Source organism: Aythya ferina, assembly GCF_964211825.1.
Source record: "Aythya ferina genome assembly, chromosome: Z".
Taxonomy (NCBI): domain Eukaryota; kingdom Metazoa; phylum Chordata; class Aves; order Anseriformes; family Anatidae; genus Aythya; species Aythya ferina.
In genome coordinates, this window is record NC_140299.1 from 42,525,297 (window position 1) to 42,549,810 (window position 24,514).

The following is a 24,514-nucleotide window of genomic DNA, read 5'->3' on the forward strand; positions in this document are numbered from 1 at the left end:
TGGAAGAGTAAGTTTTATTGAATGATAAAAAACTAGTAGCATTACAATTACAAGTTTAAGCTTTGCCAGAATGCTAGTTTTCTTATTTTTCTTTTAAGTGCAACAAATCAATTATTCAGAATGTTAATCAGACTAGTAATTAACTTCTCTTCAAAAACTGCATAGTTCAGCAGTTGTACAACAAATATATAAATTTCTGCAAAACCCTGAAGAAAAAATGGATGTTTTTTGCATTGAATCTGGTGGCAAAGGAGATCACCTGCACTGGTCAGATTCTAAGTGCCTTTTACCTCTTTTCCAACTCTGTAAGAGAAGGTAAACAAATGCTTAGTTAATGTAGTAGACATGACATTTTCCATCTGCAGTTATTTTCTTTATTAAATTAGTATAAATTATCAAGTAAAAGAAAAGGAGTTGCATAAGATATACAAATATTATGGGACACAAACCCATCTGAACACCAAATACGGTTACATAAATGAAAACAGATGAGGTATTTATAGGGTACAGAATTGAGATTTTAACATCTGGTGATAAAAACCACTCTGGTTTATTGCTTTTCTTTATTATTTTTAACCCACACATTTTTGATCCAAATTTTTTAAAGGCTTCCTCATATTTCAGAGAAGTATTCCCTAAAGATAGCAAACCTGGTGTTATCAAAACCAATGCAAGAAATGGAGGTAAGAAGGGTTATTGTGGTCTTCCTGGAAATATTACAGTGTAGAATAATAAAAGTAGAAACAATGATCCCTGCATGGCAGACGAGACCATTTTTTTTTAAAATAAGCAAATAAAAAAAAAAAGCAGAAAAAAAAGCATTAAAAAACACAGAAAAACATGTAAAGATAAAAGCATATACCAGGGGATGTGGCAAAGACTAACAGACGAGGTGATTTTGTGGTAATTAAAAAAGCATGTAAAGGAAGATGTTTTTCAGTCAATACTGTTACACTGTTAATCTTGCTTATTACAAGTCATGATGAACTTTTCTTAATAAAAATTGTCTGCTTACAAAAAATACTAAATATTAGCAAAATACTAGCTATAGTAGTGAGAACAGTGATATGAATGAATGCAACAGTAATGGATTTACTTTAGTTTCACTTAGTGGTGTGAGCAGTCAGCGTCTCCCTAAGGGGAAGGCTTCTGTAAGGCTTCTTCTGTCTATAAGGGGCTGAACTAGCTATTTTTGAACTACCTGTATTTGGCAACTGCTGCACAACAATTTTAAGAAACAGCTTGTTCACTTGCGGTAAAGTGACTTGGAGATGACAAAAACAGAAAGACAAAAAATTACCTGTAGAATCAATGTAATGTCAGCCACAGAATTTACGTTATCTGAAGACATTTGTTTGCCAAAGTCTACAGGGCTACCTTAACAGTTTCAACTATATCCTATAAGCTCTCCCTGCAACTTATGCAAAAGGTCACAGCCAAAGAAAAATATAAAATGTGCCAAGCCATGCACAAGTACAAATCCTCAGTCTCATGGGATTGAATATTTGCTGTCGTCAAAAAAAAGACAGAATGTTGAGCATCATATTGTTTATACTGTGGTTAACTGAAATTTACTGATATGATTTGTGTTAGTGGCCATGCTAAACAGAATATGCACAGTCAGCAAGACACTGATCTTAGCACTCAATTTTGACACAACTTGGTGTTCATCTCCTACAAAGATTTGGCTAGAGACAAAACTCTGATACAGAACTGAGGGAAGAATGTGTGAGAAAAAAAAAAAAAAAAAACACTATGAAATCTACAGTTAGTGCAATTACACAATTAGGTACAGTATGGGTGGAACTTCTTGCTTTTATTTACCAGCATACTTCAAGTTTTAAAGTACAAATTGTTTTTGCTACTGTGCGTTTTTTTTCCCCTACATCTTGAACTGAAAATTATTTCTTAAATTAAAAACATTCAAGCTAACAGGTCAGCTTGGAGCACGTTACCTCATGACAGTCTCAGTTACATCAACAACAGATAAAATTACAGGTATGTAAAATAACAATACCTGGTATTTTGTTAATTCTGCCTGCAGTAGTTTCACTTTGGACCTTTCTTGCTCTAATGCAGCATGAAGTGTAGTTACCTAAAAAATATACAGAATATTCATTTATAAAGTATGGTTAACATCTACAAGTTTATCAAGTCAACTTAGTTCTCCATTAGCATCATGTGGACAAACCAGTAATATGTGCTGGATTCAAGAAAAACTACCAGCTACAAAACATTCTTTAATGACCATTATTTCCAAAGCAACATTTACAGGTTTACCTGTATAATGTTGTTGAAAAGCTATATAGTTAAAAACTCTTCTGACTTTTGAACTCTGCATTAATTTCTTCCATAGAGCAATTAATTGATGCAATATTATGCAATACAGATAAGCTTACTATGTCGTCCTTAAAAACTACTACTTGATAATAAGTTTAGACAATTTACTAAATTGATAATAAGTTTAGATGAGTTAAAGGCTTAGAATAGTAGCCATAAACTGAAGCTAAGCTTAAAAATCTTGTGTGCTCTTCACAGTGGTGGCTTGCCAACAGTCATGCTTATAAGTCATCTGCACTTCACTTGTGTTTATACAGCAGCCTTTTCCAAACCAGAGACTAGAAACAAACAAAAACAAAAACAACAACCTCCAGACCACCACCACCAAAAAACAATGCTGAAACAGCATACAGAAAAAAAAGCATCTTCTGAAGCACCCTTCATTGCTTCTGAGCTGGGGTTACCAAAGGATGATGTTCTTAAGGCACTGTTGAAGGCAAAATCCTTTCAGGCATGCTGAAGTCTGCTGTCTTTCCAGAAAGAGTTTTCAGTTAACCATACCAGAGATTTACATGTCCTCTGACATACATTTCATTAGCCTAGCGCTACATAACATTTTTTACTTCAAGCAAGTTGTGGTTTCAGCTTCCTCCTATCATTGCCTTGGCATTTTTGAAGTACATTAAGAAAACCTTGCTTACCTGTAAGGTCAATTCATTTTTGATAATTTGTGATTCATTAACCTGTTGGAGTATCTCTGCTTTGTCTTTCACTACAGAGACAAAAAGAGACAGCAAAGCATGAGGATTTTTCCTGGATCTGCAGGTCTTCCTCTGCAACAGCACTATGATGTTTCTTTAATTCACTATTTTGTTACTTCTGAATAACTCTGCCTTCACTGAGACAACAGACAATATCTATCAAAAGTAGGTATTAGCTACCAATGCCATTAGTAGCAGCTTGAAAAATTCTGAAGGTTAAACCTCAACCTTGCACTACTTACACAACACTTAACCCCATAAGCAAATTTTGGAGACAAAATACAGAATACTCTTAACTCTGTACAAGATTGGATTTGGTAAAACCACAAAGTTGCATGTTTTTTATATTCCAACACATGCATAGAAAAAACCTTCAGAACTTTACCTCCTTCCTTTCAAGATGAAAACATTTGTACTTGGTTCAGAACTGACTTGAAGTAATAAAGTTCCAATGAGTTAACATTATGAAACATTCATAATATCATTGAGAACTACAAACAGCTTAGCTTTTTTATAAACTCACTTGCAGAAAAGAAAAAAAAAAAAAAAAGGATTTTTTTTAACTCAAAAATCTAACCTAGAGAGGAAAATACACGTAAGAGATAAATTAAGAAATTGAAAAGCAAAGGCAATTTTTTAAGGCAATTAGTGTGCCTGGTATCACAGACCCATACAATTACTTCATACAACATTAGGGATATTAAGGGATAACTATGCCTAACACATAAAAAGATACTAGAATAATTATGTATATATGTGCATAAATATGCACATCTGTGTGTATATATTTTTTCAATCTTTGACAAAAACTCTGAATTATAGGAACTATGAACAGTGCTACAACAGAAGAGAACTATCATTTCATGTATAATAGTGTTTAGCTGTCCCTATTCATTGTATGGCAAAATGCTTGACGTAGAGCGTTTCCAACCATTCAGAGCAGTTTGCAAAAATACAAGAACTGAACATTTACCAGAATCAGTGCCACTTGAGGCTAATGAGATCAGTCCAGAACAGATCAAGTCACTAGGAAAACAAAGTCCAACACAAAGAATCACTCTACCTAAAACATAACTAAGCAGTTTAAATTTCAAAGAATGATCTCAAAATGTTTGATTATGTATTATCAGAAATGCAGTACTGTGAGGTCCAAACCCTCTGTTTTACTGGAATTTCTGCAAATCAATGGCTTCCTAGTTCTTTCTAGTCACTATGACAACTATTTTTATTAAAAAAAAAAAAAAAAAAAGCTGCTTGGAAAGTTTTCCCGGGTTTTTAAAAGAATTTTGAAATTCCCTGATAAAACTCTTACTTACTTTCACCTTCTTGAAGCATATTCAGAAGTTGTGCATTTCTTGCTTTTACTTCTTTATACTTTGCCTGTATGAAAGAAAATAAATTATTACCTGTATACACTATAAAAACATTCCTTAAATAACCACGAATAAAAGGTTTTCGGGTTGAAAATCATCACTGCTGCAGAGAATCTGATTTGTCTTAGATAAGTAACAACCAAAGTAATGGATACGTGACAAGTGAAATGGGTGAATAACTGAAAGCCCAGAAATTAAGGCAACCACAAGCCTTAGAGGAAGTTAAAATATGAGTTGTGTCAGTACAAGAACAAGCATTTAGAGCTGCCTGAATTATAAAGGCCTGTTGCATCAAAGGCTTTATGGTTTCTTGCCAGAAAAGCATTCAGACAGCACACAATTATAAACACACTTTCTGGATAATACAAAGAGTTTTCATATTACTTGTTGAGTAGAGTAAGATCTTGCTGCTCTACAGACTATTTCACTCAGTATTTTTAGTTCGTAGTTACCATCTCTCCTTTTCAACTCTTTAGAGGTTACTTTTCAAGAACCCCTTTTTTGATTTTTTTCCAATATGATACACTTTCTTCATAAGGCAGCCTTTTCCTTAACCGGCCACCAATGTGCATTTTAGCCATGTTATCTTAACTAAACTTATTTTTCTTGTCATGAATCTCTGGTTCCCGTAGGCTCTTGAAAGAAAACTGCACATGAAGTTCTATTTCAAGCATACTCTTTTTTTTTTTTTTTTTTTTTTTAAAGAAGCTATCACCTTCCACTTAGAATATCACCTAGTCCTCACAAATCTTACTCCCCCTAAAAAAGTTGAAGCTACTGCTTACCCTCCAATGCATTGAAAACATGAAAAAAAAACACTATTAATATTGTTCGTGGATTTTCCAGTTTCTTAATGTCATGGAACCATGCACATGTGCATACACCCAGTAACTGCAGCCCTACCACAGTTTGTAGTTGTGTTTTTTTGTTTTGTTTTGTTTTAAATAATAGCACTTCCAATTCCAGTATACCAACACACTGTATCACAGCCACAAACAATAAACATTAACATTTACAGGAACTGGAAGGAAATGAAATGGCATTTTAACAGATGTGGTATTTTAATGTTTCAAAAACTTACACTTAAGCAAGACCTTTGATGGCCACCTAAAACTCTGGACTACCTGGACAAGTTTACAAAATTAAACAGCTGTATCATCATCTATCATCTCACCAATATCCATATGCATTTTCTGTATTCTGCCAAACGCAGTGAAGTTCTAACAATGGTAAATCTGAACAGATTTATACTTAAAAAAAAAAAAAAAATAACCTGGGGATTACAACTCTAGTACACAGTGAAAACAGCTTTTAATAAAGTTTATGTCTTTATTAATACCAGTAATAGTCTTCTTTGAAGCATCAGAAGACTCCCAAATCAACTTGCTCAATCTACCTTAAGCAATGAATAAAAATCATAATAAAATAATTTAATTCCATGCTGCTTCACTCTTTTTGTTGCAATACCAGTTCCTCGATGACATTTTGCTGCCCTTGTTGCTCTAGATACTCTCCATAGTGTTAATACTGCCTGCACACATGGAAACAACTAAAGGCATTTTTCCTAGCTATTCCAGTATATAGCAATATTGTGTAATTATTAAAGAGCAAATCTATTTTCCTGGTGTGCATCAGTATATATTGAGTCTGACTCCAGTTTTATTTGTATTTAATAGAAGACAGAATACAGAATTTCATTCTTGCTACACCGCAGCTTTAAGGGAATCCTCTTAAACATTTCCAAATACTGTTCTCTTTAAAAAGAGATTCTAGAGATACACAGTTCAGATAGTGGACTGAATCTCTAAAGAAAAACAACAACAAAAAACCTACAACAAATAAGTAGTTACTTATTTGAATTTGAACTATTTGAAAAGCTTATTTGAATTAAAAAAGAATAAATTCCATTTTACAAATTGGAAAAGACACGAGGAAATCCAACCTCCTGCCCTAAGCAGAGCTAACTTCCAAGACAGATCAGATTGGTGAATACCTTGCCTAGTCTTAGATTACTACTTTAATTTTTTTTAGACAATGAATAAAATAGCAACACTAGAAAACAACTAGTAACAGATATGCCAGATACAAAGATTATTTCAGGGTATTCTGCATTGATTCTCCTAATTATTTTTAGATTCTTAACTTACCAAAAAAGACCACTTCACGTAGCAGAAGAGGAATATTTTTGCTCTATAAAGACAATTTGTGTCCAAACTAAATCATCTCCACAGATTAATACATACTTTATTTCAAAATGGATAATAAGACACAACTAAAGTTAAATTTTGTTCACTACTTTAAAGCTTTTTAAGCTACATACCTCCCACTGAGTTATTATATTTTTAAGTTGCTGAATTTCTGCATCTTTCTTTTCAAGCTCAAGCTTTAGTTGTTCTGTTCTTCCATCTTTCATAAGGCTTTCCTGTAAACAAGCAAGTATCATTTATTAATAATTGAGTCATGTGAATTCAGTTTTTAGGAAAGGCAACTTATTTCTCTATTATAAACTAGATTTATTTTTTTTTTAATGGAAATCGGATCAGAGTATCTTCACAAATGCCAAAAGAATAAATAAGAAATACAGTAATAAGTATTGGCATGTTCTGTGAGGAAAGTATTTTGATCACACATGATTTAAACACCTCTTCAGTTTAATAAAAGTATTAAAAAATATGTTACAGGATTTTGTCAGTTTTTGTTCTTTGTTTAGGTTCTTTAAGATTATCCAGCTTGTAATTAGCACTATCTTCTCATCATTGTCATAGTTTCAAGAAACTTTTTCAATTCAGAGTGACTTCTATTTTACATGCCTGGCTGTGCTCATGAGATGTGCAGTTGTCTGTTTCATTGCAGTCAGCAAGCTGGTCTCTTCTTTTTTCTCTTTTAAGTATTTTGTGAACATCATCATCTAGCCTGTTGAAAAATCTTCCATCATTCAGTGAAGTCTGGGAAGAGCTCACCTCCTGTCAAAAGTAAACATCATAACAGATTTCCCTTTACACAGATTATTATTGAGCTTCATGCTTCATTGCTTCATGCTTCAACACGCTTCAAAAATAACCTCAGTCATGGAAGACAACATCCTGATATTATTTTGTCTTGTACATCCTGACAATATTGTGATTTCTACCTAAAGAATATGATACCAGTTGAAGAGCTAGAAATTAAAGGTCATCATTTAACTGATTATGGGATTACACGAAACATCTAATTTTAAATCAGATTTAAATACTTTTGCACTGTGCCCTTACTGTTTTGTTTCACTTCACTGTTAACTGTTTTTCCCTCTACGAGCTTTAATATTTGCGCACTGTACCACAACATAGTAACATTACAGCACTTTCTTAACCTTTTCTTAGCCTTTCTTAGCTTTCTTTCTTAATGCTTCTTGTTTGTATTACGATTTTTATTTTTGAACGTACAAATTTACAATTTGCATCAAAGTTTAACACTATCTGAGAACTGAAGAAGCAAGAGCTATCTCTAAGAAAGCCAACACTAAGTTCTCAAGTACTACACTACAGACATACATACCTATTATATCTGCACCTGTAAAAGTTTTCCAAATGCAGATCAGTCAGTTTGGGAATATATAGCTGTTTGTCACTACAGAGAGCGCCCAAGCAATTACTTTCTAAATATAAGATTTATTTTTATTTAGTAAGAAAATTTAGCTGAGTAAGAAAAAAGGTAAGACTTACCTCATGTTTTTTAGCAAGGTTATCTGAAAGGAATAGAAAAAATGAAATGACAACAAGAAGTCACTGATATTTTATATAGCTCACTATTAAAGCAAGCCATTTTGAAAAGGGGGGACAAAAAAAAAAAAAAAAGTATTGGAGTTCTTCCACATTAGTTGCCTCTCAATGCCACATTAAAAAAGTAAAAAGCATTATAAAGTGCATTTTGGGTTAATCTCTGTATATTTGATTTTTTTCTCAGTCCTTTCACACTATTTAAATCAAAAGCAGCATCCCACATACATTTGCTTCAGTTAAAGTGGAAGGCAATGTTTTTGGCACATATGCTTACAACTTCTTGTTCGATATTGTTTTTAACTTAGGATTTTATAGCATATTTCTCACTGTATACCTGAATGCCTCCCATTGCCTCATCTTAAGATACTAACACTGTGCTATTTCTCTTTTTCTTATATTCAAATTATCTGGAAAGAATTTGAATTATAATGTTGTAAATTTACATAAAAAACATCCTTAGAAAGAGGATGTTAGGAAACAAATAACTTCCTTTTCCAGACTCTACCTTAAACTTACTTCCTCACTAAATTTCAGAAGCTTTTCTCTATAGACAAAAATATATAACCCATAACAAGTATATAAAAATTCTTTCTGTATTTGCACATTTTAATAAAAAACAGTATTGAAGAAAGTCAAACTGACTTGCTATTATTCAAAACAGAAGAACTCAGTTGCCTGAAGAATGCAGACATACTACATCACTCCAAAAAACACTTACAGATTAAAATGGACACAATATTTGAGTTTACTTCCCACCCCAGGGATACATTAAATTATGTTTTCTTTAACCTTTTCTTTTTTCCTGCTTATTTAACTAGTCTATTATTATATAATGAACAATTATATTTTAGACTTTGTAGGACATGTTAACTTCAACTCATTTAGTGTTTTTTCAAACACAGTATTAATGAAAAGAGACAGAAGGTCATTTTGCTGTTAGCATACACACTATCAAAATTCCAAGTAGAACAGCTCACATGGTATGATAAGGCATACCTATATTACTGTCTGACTGAAAATCTTTCAGGGGCACAGTGAGAGGTTTGTCTTTTCCTTGCTGGTTCTTTCTTTTCTCTTTCTTATTCACAGACTTTGACTGAGGTGAAGTACATTCATTGTTTTCATATTCCTAGAAGAATAAAGTCCCACTGGTATAATTTTCTTCAATACCCAAATATTGTTTTATCTGAAGCTTTATAAAGGAAAAATATGGTGATGATATATTAAAGGAGACTTTGGCCTGAACAGGAATTTGCAGGCTTCAGATTGGTTTAAAGAGTGTAAGGCACATATCAGCAATTAAGCATCGGTTCTGTTTTCTGAAGTAGAGCATTGCTCTTCACTAAATCACAAATGAATTATCAGCCTAATACCCCCTCAATCACCTCCACAATTTTATATAAAAACTCAGATTTAGAATACAAGGTAATCAAATGCAAGAAGGTTAGCATTTCCTTTAAAGAAAATAAACAGGTCTACTGTACCTTCATTTTATTCTTAAAATATACTTACTCATTCAGGAGGAGTAAGAATAATTAGTGTTCAGCAATGCTCTTAACAGCTGTCTCCTTTTGAAATCAGACAGGCTGGTACACGATATCCATTTGAACCTAAACAACACTTCCCCCCATATCTGCATTAACATTTTTAGCAAAGTGTCACTATCCCAGATGTTTTGTTCTATTTTAGCCCAACTAGGGAGTCTTAAGGAAGAAATGTTATATGAAAAAAAGATGGAAATTGAGTACTTTTCTTTCCATGAAAACAATGTTTTTAACCTGTACTTGTGTACTGTTTATTGAAAGGTAATTCTCAAAAAAGTCTGCACAAAGTAAAAAACGCTACTACGCCTGAAGATTGTCTTCATTTTCAAAAAGTACTTCTAGTAAACCAGTGAAAAATTTAACTCTGGGTTTTAAGCATTGTGGTATTCTCCCTCCTCCAATAACTGAAGTACCTTATGAGTATATTTGCACAGAAGTGCATGTGTAAATTTTATTTCATCACGATGCATAATTATGGTTAAACTTGTATTTTTTGTAACATTTCATTGTCTCCTGAGTTAATGCTAAGAAGCAAGTTCCTGTTAGAAATTAAAATTTATTTAACCACACTTTTAAAGAAAACTCCTCAGTATTTTGTAAGAACCACTCAGAAAATAGCAGTCTGAACCAATCTATTCCCTGACCAGCTGAGGGAAATGTATACAGCTTATCAGAAATAAAATATTTAAAACAGAGAAAGGTTGTTAGTGAAAATGCAACAGCTTTAAATGTAACTAACAGTTTAAGAGAAGTCAGTGCTTTGATCCTCTGACTCTCCAAGTGTGCCAGATTTGTTCTGAGCAAGATCAGGATCTGGATTTCTTGTTGTACTCTTCACAGGCCAATTAAAAACAAAACAAACCACCCAATATATTTTAAGATATGCTTTCTCTCAAATCCTCTATTTTTCTAAACTCTCAAGGATCTGAGGAGAGGAGGCAGACAATGTAAATGAAAGAGCCGTACTTTTAAGAGTGATTTACTTTACTTTTAAAATTCAAATCTCAAAAACTTCCACTGTTTTTACATTAGGATGAATCCCGGAAATACCTTTTTGTGCTCTTCATATTCCAGTTTGCTCAGCAGCAAAGCTTTTTCAAGATCAGCTTCAAACATTTCAGATGTCAGCTGAAGAAACAAAATTAACATTCCTTGTGACTGGTTTGTTAAAACATTAAAAAAAATAAAAATAAAGAGAAAAAGCAGACAAAACCAAGACCACATTAAAATTTCTGTTTTGATTCATGTATCAGTAGAGTAACCAGAAAGCTTTACTGATGTGAACATGGCATTATTAATAACAGATATACCTTTTTGTATTATGAGGAATAAAATAACTTGCTTTGCCAAACTGTTTGAAAGATGTAACCAAACAGTAAGTTATAAAAATCTTTATGGAACACGTATCCCATCTTGAAGACTTGTTTATGAGATTTATTTCAGACTAAAAATAAAAATAATTTTAAACAAAAATAAGAGGGATGCTAACGGATTAAAGCATCATCATCAAAAGATCAGAGTCTGTGTTCTTTCATTGTGCAGAAAAGAGTAAGCACCCTTTTTTTTAGACCATTTAACAGGAGAGCAGAGCTAAGCCAACCTGAATGATTTTGAGATATTCTCTGCTTTTATTTCTGATAAAAGAAGTGCAGCATGCAGCAATGAGAATGGGGAGCAAAAAGTGGGAAGGAAAGGTTTTACAGAGACAACAGTGAGGTTTCTTCTGTTTGACTTCTGGATGAGGGCATTGAGTGCACCCTCAGTAAGTTGGCAGATGACACCAAGTTAGGTGCGTGTGTCGATCTGCTCAAGGGCAGGAAGGCTCTGCAGGAGGATCTGGACAGGCTGCACCGATGGGCTGAGGTCAGCTGCACGAAGTTCAACAAGGCCGAGTGCCGGGTCCTGCACCTGGGGTGCAATAACCCCAAGCGGAGCTACAGGCTGGGAGAGGAGTGGTTGGAGAGCTGCCAGGCAGAGAAGGACCTGGGAGTAGTGGTTGATAGTCGGCTGAATATGAGCCAGCAGTGTGCTCAGGTGGCCAAGAAGGCCAACGGCATCCTGGCTTGCATAAGAAGCAGTGTGGCCAGCAGGGCTAGGGAAGTGATCGTCCCCCTGTACTTGGCTCTGGTGAGGCCGCACCTCGAGCACTGTGTTCAGTTTTGGGCCCCTCGCTACAAGAAGGACATGGAGGTGCTCGAGCGAGTCCAGAGAAGGGCGACGAAGCTGGTGAGGGGTCTGGAGAACAAGTCCTACGAGGAGCGGCTGAGGGAGTTGGGCTTGTTCAGCCTGGAGAAAAGGAGGCTCAGGGGTGACCTTATTGCTCTCTACAGGTACCTTAAAGGAGGCTGTAGAGAGGTGGGGGTTGGTCTGTTCTCCCACGTGCCTGGTGACAGGACGAGGGGGAATGGGCTAAAGTTGTGCCAGGGGAGTTTTAGGTTGGATGTTAGGAAGAACTTCTTTACCGAAAGGGTTGTTGGACACTGGAACGGGCTGCCCAGGGAAGTGGTGGAGTCACCATCCCTGGAAGTCTTTAAAAGACGTTTAGATGTAGAGCTTAGGGATATGGTTTAGTGGAGGACTGTTAGTGTTAGGTCAGAGGTTGGACTCGATGATCTTGAGGTCTCTTCCAACCTAGAAATTCTGTGATTTTTGTTTGTTTTTGAACCTTATTTCTTTGTTTTCTTTCAGTACTAGAATCAGTAATTAGGAATTGGTTAAACTGACTGAAATTCCTCCCCAAATAAGTGAACTGCTTTTGCCCACAACTGTTAAATCCATTCTGACCATGGTAGTTATCTATCAAAAATTAGGACTTTTCTATTACACTGAAAAGCTCCATATTGTGATATATGTTCATCTGATTCGTGTCAGTATGGAACAGTGCTGGGGCCGCATGGTATGATGAATGTGACCTTCTGTCTTACATACCCTTGTATAACCACAAGTCTAAGAAAAAGAATGGTTAATGTATATAGTTCTTGTACCTTGCAAAGGAATATTGTAACAATTCGTGTCAATAGAGAGCAGTTCTGTCTGTCTCTGGGTCCTGCACTGTCAATTTAATTCTTCCACAGATGTGGTTTCTTCCCTTTCCTCCCAGTGTCCCAGTCTCCCCCTCATTATAGTCAATTTATCAAATCTTCAGAAATATTCCTCAAATCCATGAGCCTATTTGTTTTTGTTATTCCAAACTCTTGTTCCTAACAGTTACAGCCTTTTTGCCTTCTTTGTGGTTGATTTAGCACTGCTATAGATGTGACTGGAGTGTCCCTGTGAATGGCCTGGGAGGAATGTTTTAACAACACGTGAAGTGTCAATAGAGAGCTATTTATATTTGTATGTTCTTTCTTTGAGGTCTCTGATGTTTGGGGGTTTCAGAACAACTGCCAACAACTAGTAACTGTTATGGCTTCTGAATGGGACACTATGCAAGCCCCTGATATCTGGCCAGGTGGCCAGGAGATTAAGGAGAAGAAAAGCTGAAGGATGGCTAGAAGACAAAACTTGCAGGGGACGCTGTGTAAACTTTTGACATGCTGCCAAGGAGTACAAAGGGGAAGGACAAGAAAAAAAAACTGAGAGGAAGACTATGAGCCTTCAGCATGAAAGATCCCCAGAGACCCTCAGGGGAACCACCGGAGACCGATGCACATGCTCCAGTAGGAGGGTTTGGATCCCAGAAGCTAATTATAATAACCCATTTTTTTTTTTTTTTTTTTTTTTTAAGAAGTAGTCATGAATATGTACTAGCCTAGGAGCATAAAAATCAGCTACTTGATGTAACTGGTGTGGGTCTAGGTAGAGTGGAGACTCCCAATGCACCCAGCACTGTTTGCTTACCTCTATTCTTTTAATAAATTATAAACTTTGATTATAATCCTATTTTGGGACTGAGCAATTTATAACAATATGAACATTTAAAAAAAAAGAGAGAGTGAGAGAGAATGAGGATAGGGAAAAAAATACCCAAAAGAGAACAGTTAACATACAAAAATATGGTATGTTCACAAAAAGATTAACTTAGCATGCTTTTATCACTTAGTGTGTCTGTAAGCAGCAATTTAGAATCCTGTGTGCTAAATAATTATCACAAAATGGTGCTGTCATACTGTTACTATGAATATTAAATAAATACATTATGTGATCTCTAATACAACAATAACCCTATCATAATTAATTTACCTAGTAGCCATTCCGTTCTGGACAGGGCTGAGCATGTCTGAAGCTGTCCATAAGCAGAACAAAGGTCACTACTTCTAAAGCACTCCACTGAGCTGCTGCTTAGACCTGAGTATTCTCAACGACAGTCATCTACCCAAAAGACTCCCAAGCACATTCAGTCCTGCTTCAGTGCACACAGTCTTAGTTTCAGAATGTGCTCATTATCACTTAAACCTATCCAAAATCCAGAAACCACAGATTCCTTTTCTTATGTACCCATGATACAATTCTAATAACTAAGCTCTGAGTACACATAATACCCCTCATAAATAGAAATCCATGCAAAAAACTTAGTGACTCTCTTCAAAGCTTTGCTGAAAAAAGACTAGTATTATCCATCATATTTACGCAATAGCTCTATAGTTTGGACAAACTTAACTTTTGATGTCAAAATCCAATAGAAGGAAACTGTCATGTAGCATGGCAAATTGAAAGGTAAATATGCCAGGAGGAACTCTTCATGTATTGGGAGCTGCTCTTTGTGGAAGTGCATCCACAGCAGGGACCCACTGTTTCTCATCTGGTGCTGAGCATCACCCTCCCTTACAATATACCATTCAACATTTACCTCTTCATCAATACTGTATTATTGGACAAGGGAAGCTGTGGAAGTGAGAGAGTAGGATTTCATGCCTTCTGAATGTGAACAGTTTGAGTCCGTATCTCTTCTCTCTGATAAATATGCGCAAGTTGCAATTTGAACCTTCCTGTTAATCAGTTTCTCCCATTCAGAGATGTTTTTATTAGATCTGGTAATACTGTCAGTATAATTTTTACCCCCGCCAAACAAAGAAACAAACAAACAAACAAAAAAAAAACAGAAATCAAGAGTTGACAACACTAACCAACATTTGATGCAAGCTTTTGAGATGCGTATGATACAACCAAACTGAAGTCCTCACCATTTTCACTTGTTTCTTTTTTTCCCCATCATGCAAGAAAAACAAAGCCATTTCAATGCCTGACAGTGCTGTAATTCAGCAGTGGCAACTACGAACAGTGAAATAATGTAACGTTTTAAAAGGAGATTATTGATTATGCATATCTTATAAAGAATATCCCAAGATACCCACTTCATGTTATATATTCTGTACTATGGCAAACATTTTCATTGTTGTTCTACAACAGGAATCACAAGTGACAATTTTTTTCCCCATCCATTAGATTTTAATATTTACATTTTAAGAGTTTCTGGGTCAAGTAAGAAATTCAAAGTAGATCTGGACATTTTTGGCACTTCAATATATTTGTTACTTTGGTGTAAACCTGATGATTTAAATCATATATGAACCAAAAAAGTTCACCATAACCTCTATGGCTGTCTAAGAAACCTACAGTGCATGAGTTGTATCAGTAAATTGAAACAATTATTTTGTGTTTACACTGCAATTTAACAGTGATTATGCTGAACAGCTATTTCTCTAAACATTTACTGTAGCAAAATTAAATTTAACAAGGAATTTCTTGGAAAAATACTGATGGTCCACAGTGTACCTCTGTTCCTTACACTCAGTCCATTGTAACCAGAGAAAGCTGTTCGAAGTATAGTTGTGCTACGGAACAGCCTATTTTTCAGTCTCAGAGTTGTGACAGAATTTGGCTATTTCTTTTCCTTATAAAAATGAGAAAGAAATGTCTTTAGGACTTTAACAACTGTATGTCACTATAATAGTAATTGGTCTAAAGGTATTTTTAAAACAAAAGAATTCCAAGGCAACTACACAGTAGTGTAGCCTATGTCAGTAAGATCAAAATGAATAAGAAATTTTTTTATTTTTTTTTTATAATTGAGTTAACTTCATCTGACCATTTCACCATCCAATAATAAGACAAGATTCGCTTAGTAGCATACAGAATACAAAAATTTTACCTACTGAACAAAGCAAATCTGCACCTTAGAAGTAATTCTAAAGTAATTAGCTCTGGAAATTTTCAAAAGGATTATTAGGTCATTACTCCACTGATAGGACAACCATCCAGAAGCCTGCAAAGGTAAGAACTTGGATATATTCTGTTTAAGAAAGAACCTATATCAAAGTATTAGCAACATATAAAAACCAAGGGCAGCATCCAACTGTCAATCTTTTGTCAATATAGCTTTCTATATTTTCTATTAACTACAATTGGAATTAGTTCAATACAATCTTTTTTAGTGAGATATAAGCTGAAAATCTCTAGATGAAAATATCATCCTACTAGCTGTCAGCATAGGAGTTCATTAGTTTCATTAAATACTTTTTAATTCCAGTCAGTGTCATTTATTTGCAGTTTGCCTTGAAAAAGTTCATGCAAACTACTCTGAAGGACGTAACAAGACAGTCAAAACTGCATTATCCACAGTGAATTCAGATGTCTGAGGTTCTATAGGGATGAAATAAATGAAAAAGAATAAACCTGCATAGCAGCCAACCAATTTGAAAGAATCTCAAAAAAAAAAAAAAAAAGCGTACCAGAAGATTTCTTTAAACACTACCCAATAGATAACCTAAAAAGATTATTTACTTGCTCGGCTCTGCTATTTTATCCTAAAATAGTTGAAATACTGCAAACAATTCAAAACATTAATATTCAGCATGGTACAAGAAAATCACTATATATTCTTCAGTACCAAAAAGGAGTATTTCAGTGCCAAATTAAAGTCAAGAACCAAGAAGACTTCTTTTAACCTGTGAATTTCCACTGAAACTTTTCCTTCCATGTGGCAGTACTTTGTTGCTTCCTCTTCAGCCATATCTCTTTATCTATGAGACTTAATAAAGAAACTTATTTCAGGAAAGTCAAAGACTGCTAAACACAGTAAGCTGTACCTGCTCATCTCTTTGTCTCCACTCTTGCCAGTTTTCTTCCTGAGAGTCCTTCTTCATCGTAGCATGCAGTTTTTGTTCTTGCTGAGATAAACTGCCTCCATGAGAAGATTTCTGAGGAATCTTTTTAAAAGCAAGGTTTCTGAGCTGAAAAACAGTTATGTTTCATATTAAACAATATATTAACAAGTACACAGAAAGAGCCTTAACAGACTAACAAAAGTATTTAGACACATGCAAACAGACATATACATGTTTTACTCTACTCTACAATTTGGGCTATATTTTTGTATAATTGGCTATGGTACGTACCAAAACAGAATTTCTCATATATCTTAACAGTGGATTAGAAACAGCAGTAATATAACAATATAAATATATATATTTCCTGCTGAAAATATTTTGAACAAATCTGAATAGGTAGCGGTGTCCTACAGTTTTCACGTTCTGCCAGACACTACTGTTTGCCCATACCTGAACTAAATTAAACATAATACCAACGAAACTGTGGCATACTGTTTTGGCATGCATGAGCAGAAGAACAAGATGTTCAGGTAGAAAAAAAGAATAATGTAGATAGCCCTTATAGTTTGCAACAGGTCATATTTACAAACCTGCAATAAGAATTACCTCTAATTGCTGCACCATATGGATACAATACTGCCATGTTTAAAACACCTTACATAATTAGAAAATGTGATTGTGACAACCCGCAAATTTTGCAACTCCAACATTCACTGCTAAAGCATAAACATTAACTGACAGTGATTATTTCACTGAGTGAAAATGAAGGCACAAAAACAATTTAGTATCACTTTATCAACAGGGACTTCCTTAACATATGCTTTACCCTACTACTCTATAGCCTGGGCTACATCTGTGTTTAGTCAGATGAAGTACACACTAGCTTGTAAAAAATGGAATATCCTACTTTCACCTAAAAAAGTAATTTTAAAACAAAACAGACAAAAAAAGATGTAATCTGTGATTAAGTATTTCTTCTTTCATAGGGAAAACAAAAACCAATGACTTTTCAGGGACAGCAAAAACTCTTTATGAGATAACAACCTTACTCACTGTTGAAAATACAATCCCTTTACCTCATTGGCCTCACTCTGCTGCTGTTCTCTCTTTTTTCTTCTTTTCTCTCTTTTCTTCACATTTGTAGATCTACACCCTGAAGCTAGAGATTTACCAGCACGTCGGCCACTTCTGCCTTTTCCAGGCTCTGAATCAGTATCACTTTCCAGTTGTAGTAAGGCAAAACGAGATGCAGTGGTAGGGACTGAACTGATTATAGCAGATTCCATTGCCATGTCTGAAATTCTACTGAGCTGGCTTCTTTTAATTATCAGTTTCCTGGGAAAGTAGCACAGAAGGTAGAATGAAAACATTGTTTGATCAAACAAGCAATAATTCATATCATTAAACCACAGAACTGTTTTTTTGGCTCAAAAAGCATAAGACAGGGCTGGAATTGGGGGAATGAGGGAGAAATCAAAAAGATACAGTATAATTTATTTATATTTTAACTGACTACACTGTATTACCTTAGGTAACTAAAGAAGAATTACATAAAAAAAAAAAATCTACCAAACACATTTTAGGCTAATACATTTGCTCTTGAGAGATTTAGTGGAAAAAAGACGGCTCTAAAAGAAGCTGGTCTTCATGTTCTGGGTGGAAAAAGACACCATAGAATAGAATAATTTAGTGCTTAGAAACTATTTCAGATGCCATCCCCGGAGCCTGACAAACACAATTTAAAAATGAAGTAGATAATCCACATATGCAAGCTCCAGTTTTGGGTAAGCAGTCTTATCTCTTATTTTACAATAAGTTTAATTTTGTTTGCAATGCACTGGAGATTCAGCAAGCAGTTTTCTCCAGAGGAAGGTGAACCCAGCATTTCAGCTGGTACCGTCCACAAACATCAAGTTCACCTGTTCTTACAGCAAGACACAGAGGATATGCTGGGGGAAGACAGAACTAAGTAACACTTATGCCTTCTGTTGTTGCCTGTAGCTAAAAGTAACATGTACATCCCTGTGACACCATTCTAAAGATCAAATCATTTACCTAGCATTAAAGCTAGATCCTGGGTATATCTATGTTTGTCAAACTGCAGTTTTTCCATCCAGAGTTTGGTCAATTAGCAGAGTATTGAAAGTGATGATATCCATCTCTGACTATAAATTTCATAGAAAACAGACATCTAGATATGCTGACATATTATGACAGAGGTGTAGTGAGATAATACATACTTCTTGAAATTACTGTTCAAAAGGAATCTTTATAGTTTGAAACAAGTTCTTTAATTATCTGCTTAGATAACCTATAAATCTGTTCCTTGTTAACTACTATTACAGAAAAACATGAGACTCCGCAGAAGTTTCAACAGGCTCTCTTTACCACTTAACTCCAGAATTTCTCCAGTCCAAAATCGTATAGGTGCTCCATATATACTCAGGTATGTCAACATGCAACAATAGCATGGCAGAGACCATTACCCAAAATAATTATTTAAAAGGAATATGTCATTTCACTTTTCAGAGATGAAAGAACCATGTTCTACTCCTAAGTTTACAGGAGACAAAAAGGTTACAGAAAAGAGCATTCTGGTCATACAAAGTTACTCAACTCCATTTCTCTCAAAATAAGAGAAAACGAAGCCAGACATCTTAGGAGAAAACGGCCATTGAGCTGTGAATCTACTTGATGCTGATATTCAGATTAGCTGCTCAGACCACAACTATGTATCTAGAAAAAATAGGTCAATCATATCTACATCATAAGTAATTCATATTTGTCAATCTTTAAATAACAGAACAGGATACATTTGGATTTTTGTGCAGACAAGACTGTGCACGTATGCACATGCGTGCATACATTTACAAATATTTTAATGCTAAATAACTATATAGTTAACCAGCTGAGGAAATTAGTTAAAGTTGAGAGACTTCGTGCTCTTACTAGCTGAACACGAAATACTTGAAGCTCAGAGAAAAGATTACAGGTGCATCTTTACAGCAAGAAAAAGCACCAGATAAAAGTGCTCAGTCATGTTACACAAGAACTTATGATGCTGGATGTTGCTCTAAAGCAGACAACACTAGAAGTTTTGTCTGCAGACTCCCTGCTGTGCTTGGCTTAAGAAAAAAAAAGTGAACTATAGTATGACTCTTCAGTAAAAGCTTGGAATTTCTAGTCTCTCTCTACTGTGGTGTATTTATATTTAATGTAAACAGTACAACAGCACAACACAGTCTTTATTTGTACAGTGGCAGCAGTGGCTAATGCTGCCAAGTACTTCTTTTTGCACATACAATCTGAAAATAATTACATGTAACTGAACCTCTACACAGGTACGTAAAGTGGCTGCAAACTCCCTTCTTTCATCTATAAATACACCAATATAAATACACCAATAAGTATACCTTTGCTGTCTTATTGTAGTTGGCATGCAATTAAGAGCCCAGCTGACAAGTACATTTAACAAGTACTACCCATGGAATTCTGCTGTTCCAATTCACTGAAATACTATAGTGACAACATGATATCAATTTACAAAACCTTATTCCTGAATTATGTGTTTCTACATAATAATAATGGATGGCAATGAGTTTATAAAGTGAATTGCAAATACATGAGATTGCAGGTTATTTTCTAGTTGAGTTGCAGATAGTTGTTAACATTGCTAATTCAGTTGGTAGGACATTTCAATACTATTCATATTACAGCAGGATCAAATTATCCCACTTCTGCAACACCTAAAGATGTATCCAGTGATTCACCAAGGCCTACCACCATGCCAGGCTTCATATTTTAACACCACACCTACAATTCTGGCAGACACATTTTATTAAGCACCTAGCACTTCAGTTTCAAAGTATGTCTCCCATTCCCCCCTCCCTGAAAAAACAATGGGCTGATACCTCAAAAGCTTTCAGCTAATTAGAGGTGCTTGCTAGCACCCTTTCAGAAGTTGGTATAGTTCCCCCCCCCCCCTCAGGACTTATGAGCAGTGTTATTCTGTATTGCTATAGAAATGACCAGTCGTAGAAAATTAAAAACACACTGGTGTAATTGAGCTTGAGGCTGTGTTTAAGGAAGCTTTTTGATCACAGCAAGAAAGCGTTCAAATACCACAAGGAGTTTCGTAATTCCACAGATCAAACTATGACCTGAAACATTATTTCACCTTCTACAGTAGTTTTCAAGTAAGAGTTTTGAAGTCCAGTAAAATATTGGAAGTAAATAACAGCCTGTTGCCCAAACCCTATTTATCTAAACACAAGATTCCCTACTACATAGGCTACAGGAAAAATCCGCATGAAGGTAAAAGGAAGCAAAACCTGCTGGCAAATATTTGAAATTGTTTCCATTTGTGTTATGTATTAGCAATAGCCATAGTCTTGAGAGAAGACTTTCACTAATGTGTCAATGAAGTAATTAACCCTGTTACAAAAAGACCCCTCAATAATCCTAATTGCAACACCATAACGGCATGGATTGACAGCTCCCATAAATGACCCAGTTTCAAAACTTCCTGCTCTGCATATCACTAGCAGGCTGTTAGTGCAACTCTCTGTGCAGTCTGCTCCAAGCAGTAAGAGTTGTGAACACAGCTCCTGCAGCCAAAAGTACCTATTACTCAGATTCATGCATCACCAACATAAGATGAACATTATACACATGTACCGTATAATTTTAAGGCAACATTATAGCAATTGTTATTTCTAGCACGTAGTAATTTATTTATTTTTTTTTAATGTTTTACTCATTTGTAGGTCATGCTTTTCTACAAACCATGTCAGCATACATGGATGGATCATGTCAGATTTTTATATTAAAACAACAGATTATACCAAGTTGGTCCCATTAATGACATGTAACACTGCTTTAGCATGTCTGATGCAGCAATTTGTAAGCACACAGAGCTTACTCCACCCTAAATACGTGATAAACAAAGAGACATTTAGGAAGCTAAACTGTGAAATGACTGAAACAAAAAGGTGTATTTCTAGCTTCAGTTTCCTAAAGTGTATAAGTACTTCTCAGAAACATAAGACAGGACAATGCCCTGAAGATCTTCAGTCTAGTTTTAGACATGATGTAACAAAGCTAACTGTGATAAAAGTAACATAGCCAGTATTTCAGTAACATCGAATCCCTTTTCTGTGTTACCCACCTTAACCCACACTGCAGGTCAAATAGCTCTACTGTAAGCGCTGCTGTAAGCCCCCAAAACACATATTAAGAGGAGCGTAATGCACACCCAGAAACTCAGTTTGAGCATCAGCAGCTTCCTGGTCTGTGTACAGCTTTGTATACATGAATGAATTTACATTTAACTGGCAAATGTTCAAACACCACAAAGAAATGAACAGCACATCACAATTTAGGACTCTAGGCTGACGTTAGTAGCAGACTTTCAAGCATCTGTGGAATAACCACATAGCTTTAAATATGGTGATCTACTGTTTCAAGGAAAATATGCTGAATAGCCCAAAAACACAACCCAGTTCCTCTTGAACCACTTCCATCTCCAAATAAACTGCTAATAAAGCCACAGATTTCCAAAAACTTTGAAAACAGCATCTTCCCACACACTGTCTCCTTGTTTCTATTACTAACATGCTTATTTGCCATTATCTATCATCGAAACACGTGCTCAGATAACACCTAAAGTACTGACTGATCCCAGCACTCACTGGTACACCTAAAACACCACCAAGATACACAATAACTGAAGGAGCACGTCCATCCTCTGCTAGCACCGACCAACCTTCGCGCTGCCTGCACACGACAGTATTGATCTTCGGCTGCTTGTACACTTTATCACGGCAAGCCCCATCTACTATTCCTTATCAGTGCGTTTACAGGAAGCTTTGATCCACCCAGCAGGATCAGCTTTCTCACTTTTAATAACCTTTGTTTATTTAAGCCATCTGATCAAAGTCTATCAAGATACTCTATTTAAAACGCTCTAAATCCTTAAAATCACTTAGGATCAAGCCACCAGCTCGCCTCCGAGCTCCAGGAGCAGCTTCCCAGCCCCACGCACCCTGCCTCGGGAACCCGCTTCAACCCGCAGCAGCGGCGAGCACATGGCAGGCAGCGATCCTGGCGGTTTAGAGGGCGAACAGGTTGTGAGTGAATTCACCGGAATAAATAACTTATTTTTTTTTTCTTTTTTAGAAGAAGAACTTCAAAAAAAAAAAATAAAAAAAAAATACAACACACAGTTGAGGTGCACCGTTAAAACGTAACAGCCACCGGTTTGCTCGCAGGACGCTGGCTGACCCACGAACCCCTCTTGAAGCCCTCCCACCCCTAAAAAAAAAAAAAAAAAAAAAAAGATTAAAGGGCATTTATTAAGCTCGCAGCTGCTGCCTGACGGCGTTTTCCACCCGACCTCCTGCCCCAGGAGCCGCCCAACGCCAGCGAGCCGAGGCAGCCCAGCCGAGCCACGTCCCGGGGCAACGCGGCCGGGAGCTTTTTATTCACCTCTCCCCAGGGCAGGGCAGGGCAGGGCAGGGCAGGGCAGGGCAGGGCAGGTGGTGCGGGCGGCCGGCGGGACGCTCACTGAGGCTGAGGCGGTGGCGGCGCCGTGAGGGACGCGGTCCGGCCGCAGCCCCAACGGCTCGGCTCGGCTCGGCTCGGTTCGGTTCTAACGGTCCGCAGCGCCGGGGAACGGTCCGCGGCCGGGCCCGCGCCGCCTGAGGTGGAAGGGAGGGGGGGGATATAAAGGGGAGAGGCGGGGCGCCGCCGGGTTTGTTTATTCCGCCCGGCCGGGCGGTACGGGGTCCGGCCGGGATCAAAAATCACCGCGGGCCGCCGCCGGAGGGCCGCCGCCCGCCCGCCAGCCCGGCCCGGCCCGGCCCGGCCCGGCCCGGCCCGGCCCGGCCGCCCTCCGTGCAGCGCGGGAGCGCCGCCATGTCGCGGGGCGAGGCAGCCGGCGGGGGCGGTTGTGGCGGTGAACAAACGTAAATGCCTGCTGGGCTATCCTTGGTGAAAATGAGTTTTGGAAGCGCACGCAGTGTGTGCTCGCTGAAGTGGCGCAGCGCTCATTGCCCTTGTGCTTTGCGATTCGCTGGAAGCCCAGCGGGGAGTAACCCGCGCAGTCAGCACAGCGGTCCCGAGCAGCAGAGTTACCCTGCTGCTGCTGCTGGCTGCTAATAACACCGAGCAGGACAGAACTCGCACTCTATGATTAAAACTAGGATCTCATGTTTGAAGAAAGTTCAGCCTTCCTGGAGTGCCCTGCCTTTAGAACTGCCTCCCCAAGGACTCTGTCAGCCGGGTCTCTAAACAGGCCGGTGTCTGCCCTCTGGAAATCCACGGCAGCGGTTCTGCAAGCTGCCTTCCTCACTTCGCCAAAGATCAAAAAACCCTATCGCTCCGTGATGGCTGTGCCCAGTTCGACCTCCAACCATCATGTCACCCACAGGTCCTTCCCTGTTTGCAAACAACAGGTCAAGTGGGGCACCTTCCCTTGCTGCTTCCCTCACCACCTGTGTCCACACACCCCAGGAGCCTCTCAGACCATTTCCTCCTTACTGCACTGTATCTCAAGCAGACACCTGGGAAGCTGAAGTCCCCCATGAGAAGAAGGGTAGTACACATGAGACTTCCCTTGCTGCGTATGCAGTATTTTATCTGTGTTTTTTGTTTGTTTGTTTGTTGGGGGGGGGGGGGGGGAGGGGGAGAGGGATGTTCTTTTTTTTCGTCCCCGTTTTTCTTTCTTTCTTTTTCTTTTTTCTTCTTCCC

At 37.1% G+C, this 24,514-nt stretch overlaps 1 protein-coding gene across 1 annotated transcript; it reads right to left on the reverse strand.

The window, feature by feature from the left end:
- On the reverse strand, window positions 1-23,458 carry GKAP1 (G kinase anchoring protein 1). The gene is made up of 12 exons (XM_084505289.1): window positions 23,252-23,458; window positions 17,842-18,100; window positions 16,745-16,888; window positions 10,767-10,844; window positions 9,169-9,301; window positions 8,116-8,138; window positions 7,225-7,377; window positions 6,735-6,836; window positions 4,358-4,421; window positions 2,982-3,052; window positions 2,018-2,095; window positions 1-303 (listed from the first exon to the last, which is right to left on the reverse strand). The coding sequence occupies exons 2-12, from the start codon at window positions 18,055-18,057 to the stop codon at window positions 256-258; spliced, it is 1,110 nt and encodes a 369-aa protein (XP_084361415.1). The 5' UTR covers window positions 18,058-18,100; window positions 23,252-23,458; the 3' UTR covers window positions 1-255.
- Between the last annotated feature and the right edge of the window lie 1,056 nt (window positions 23,459-24,514).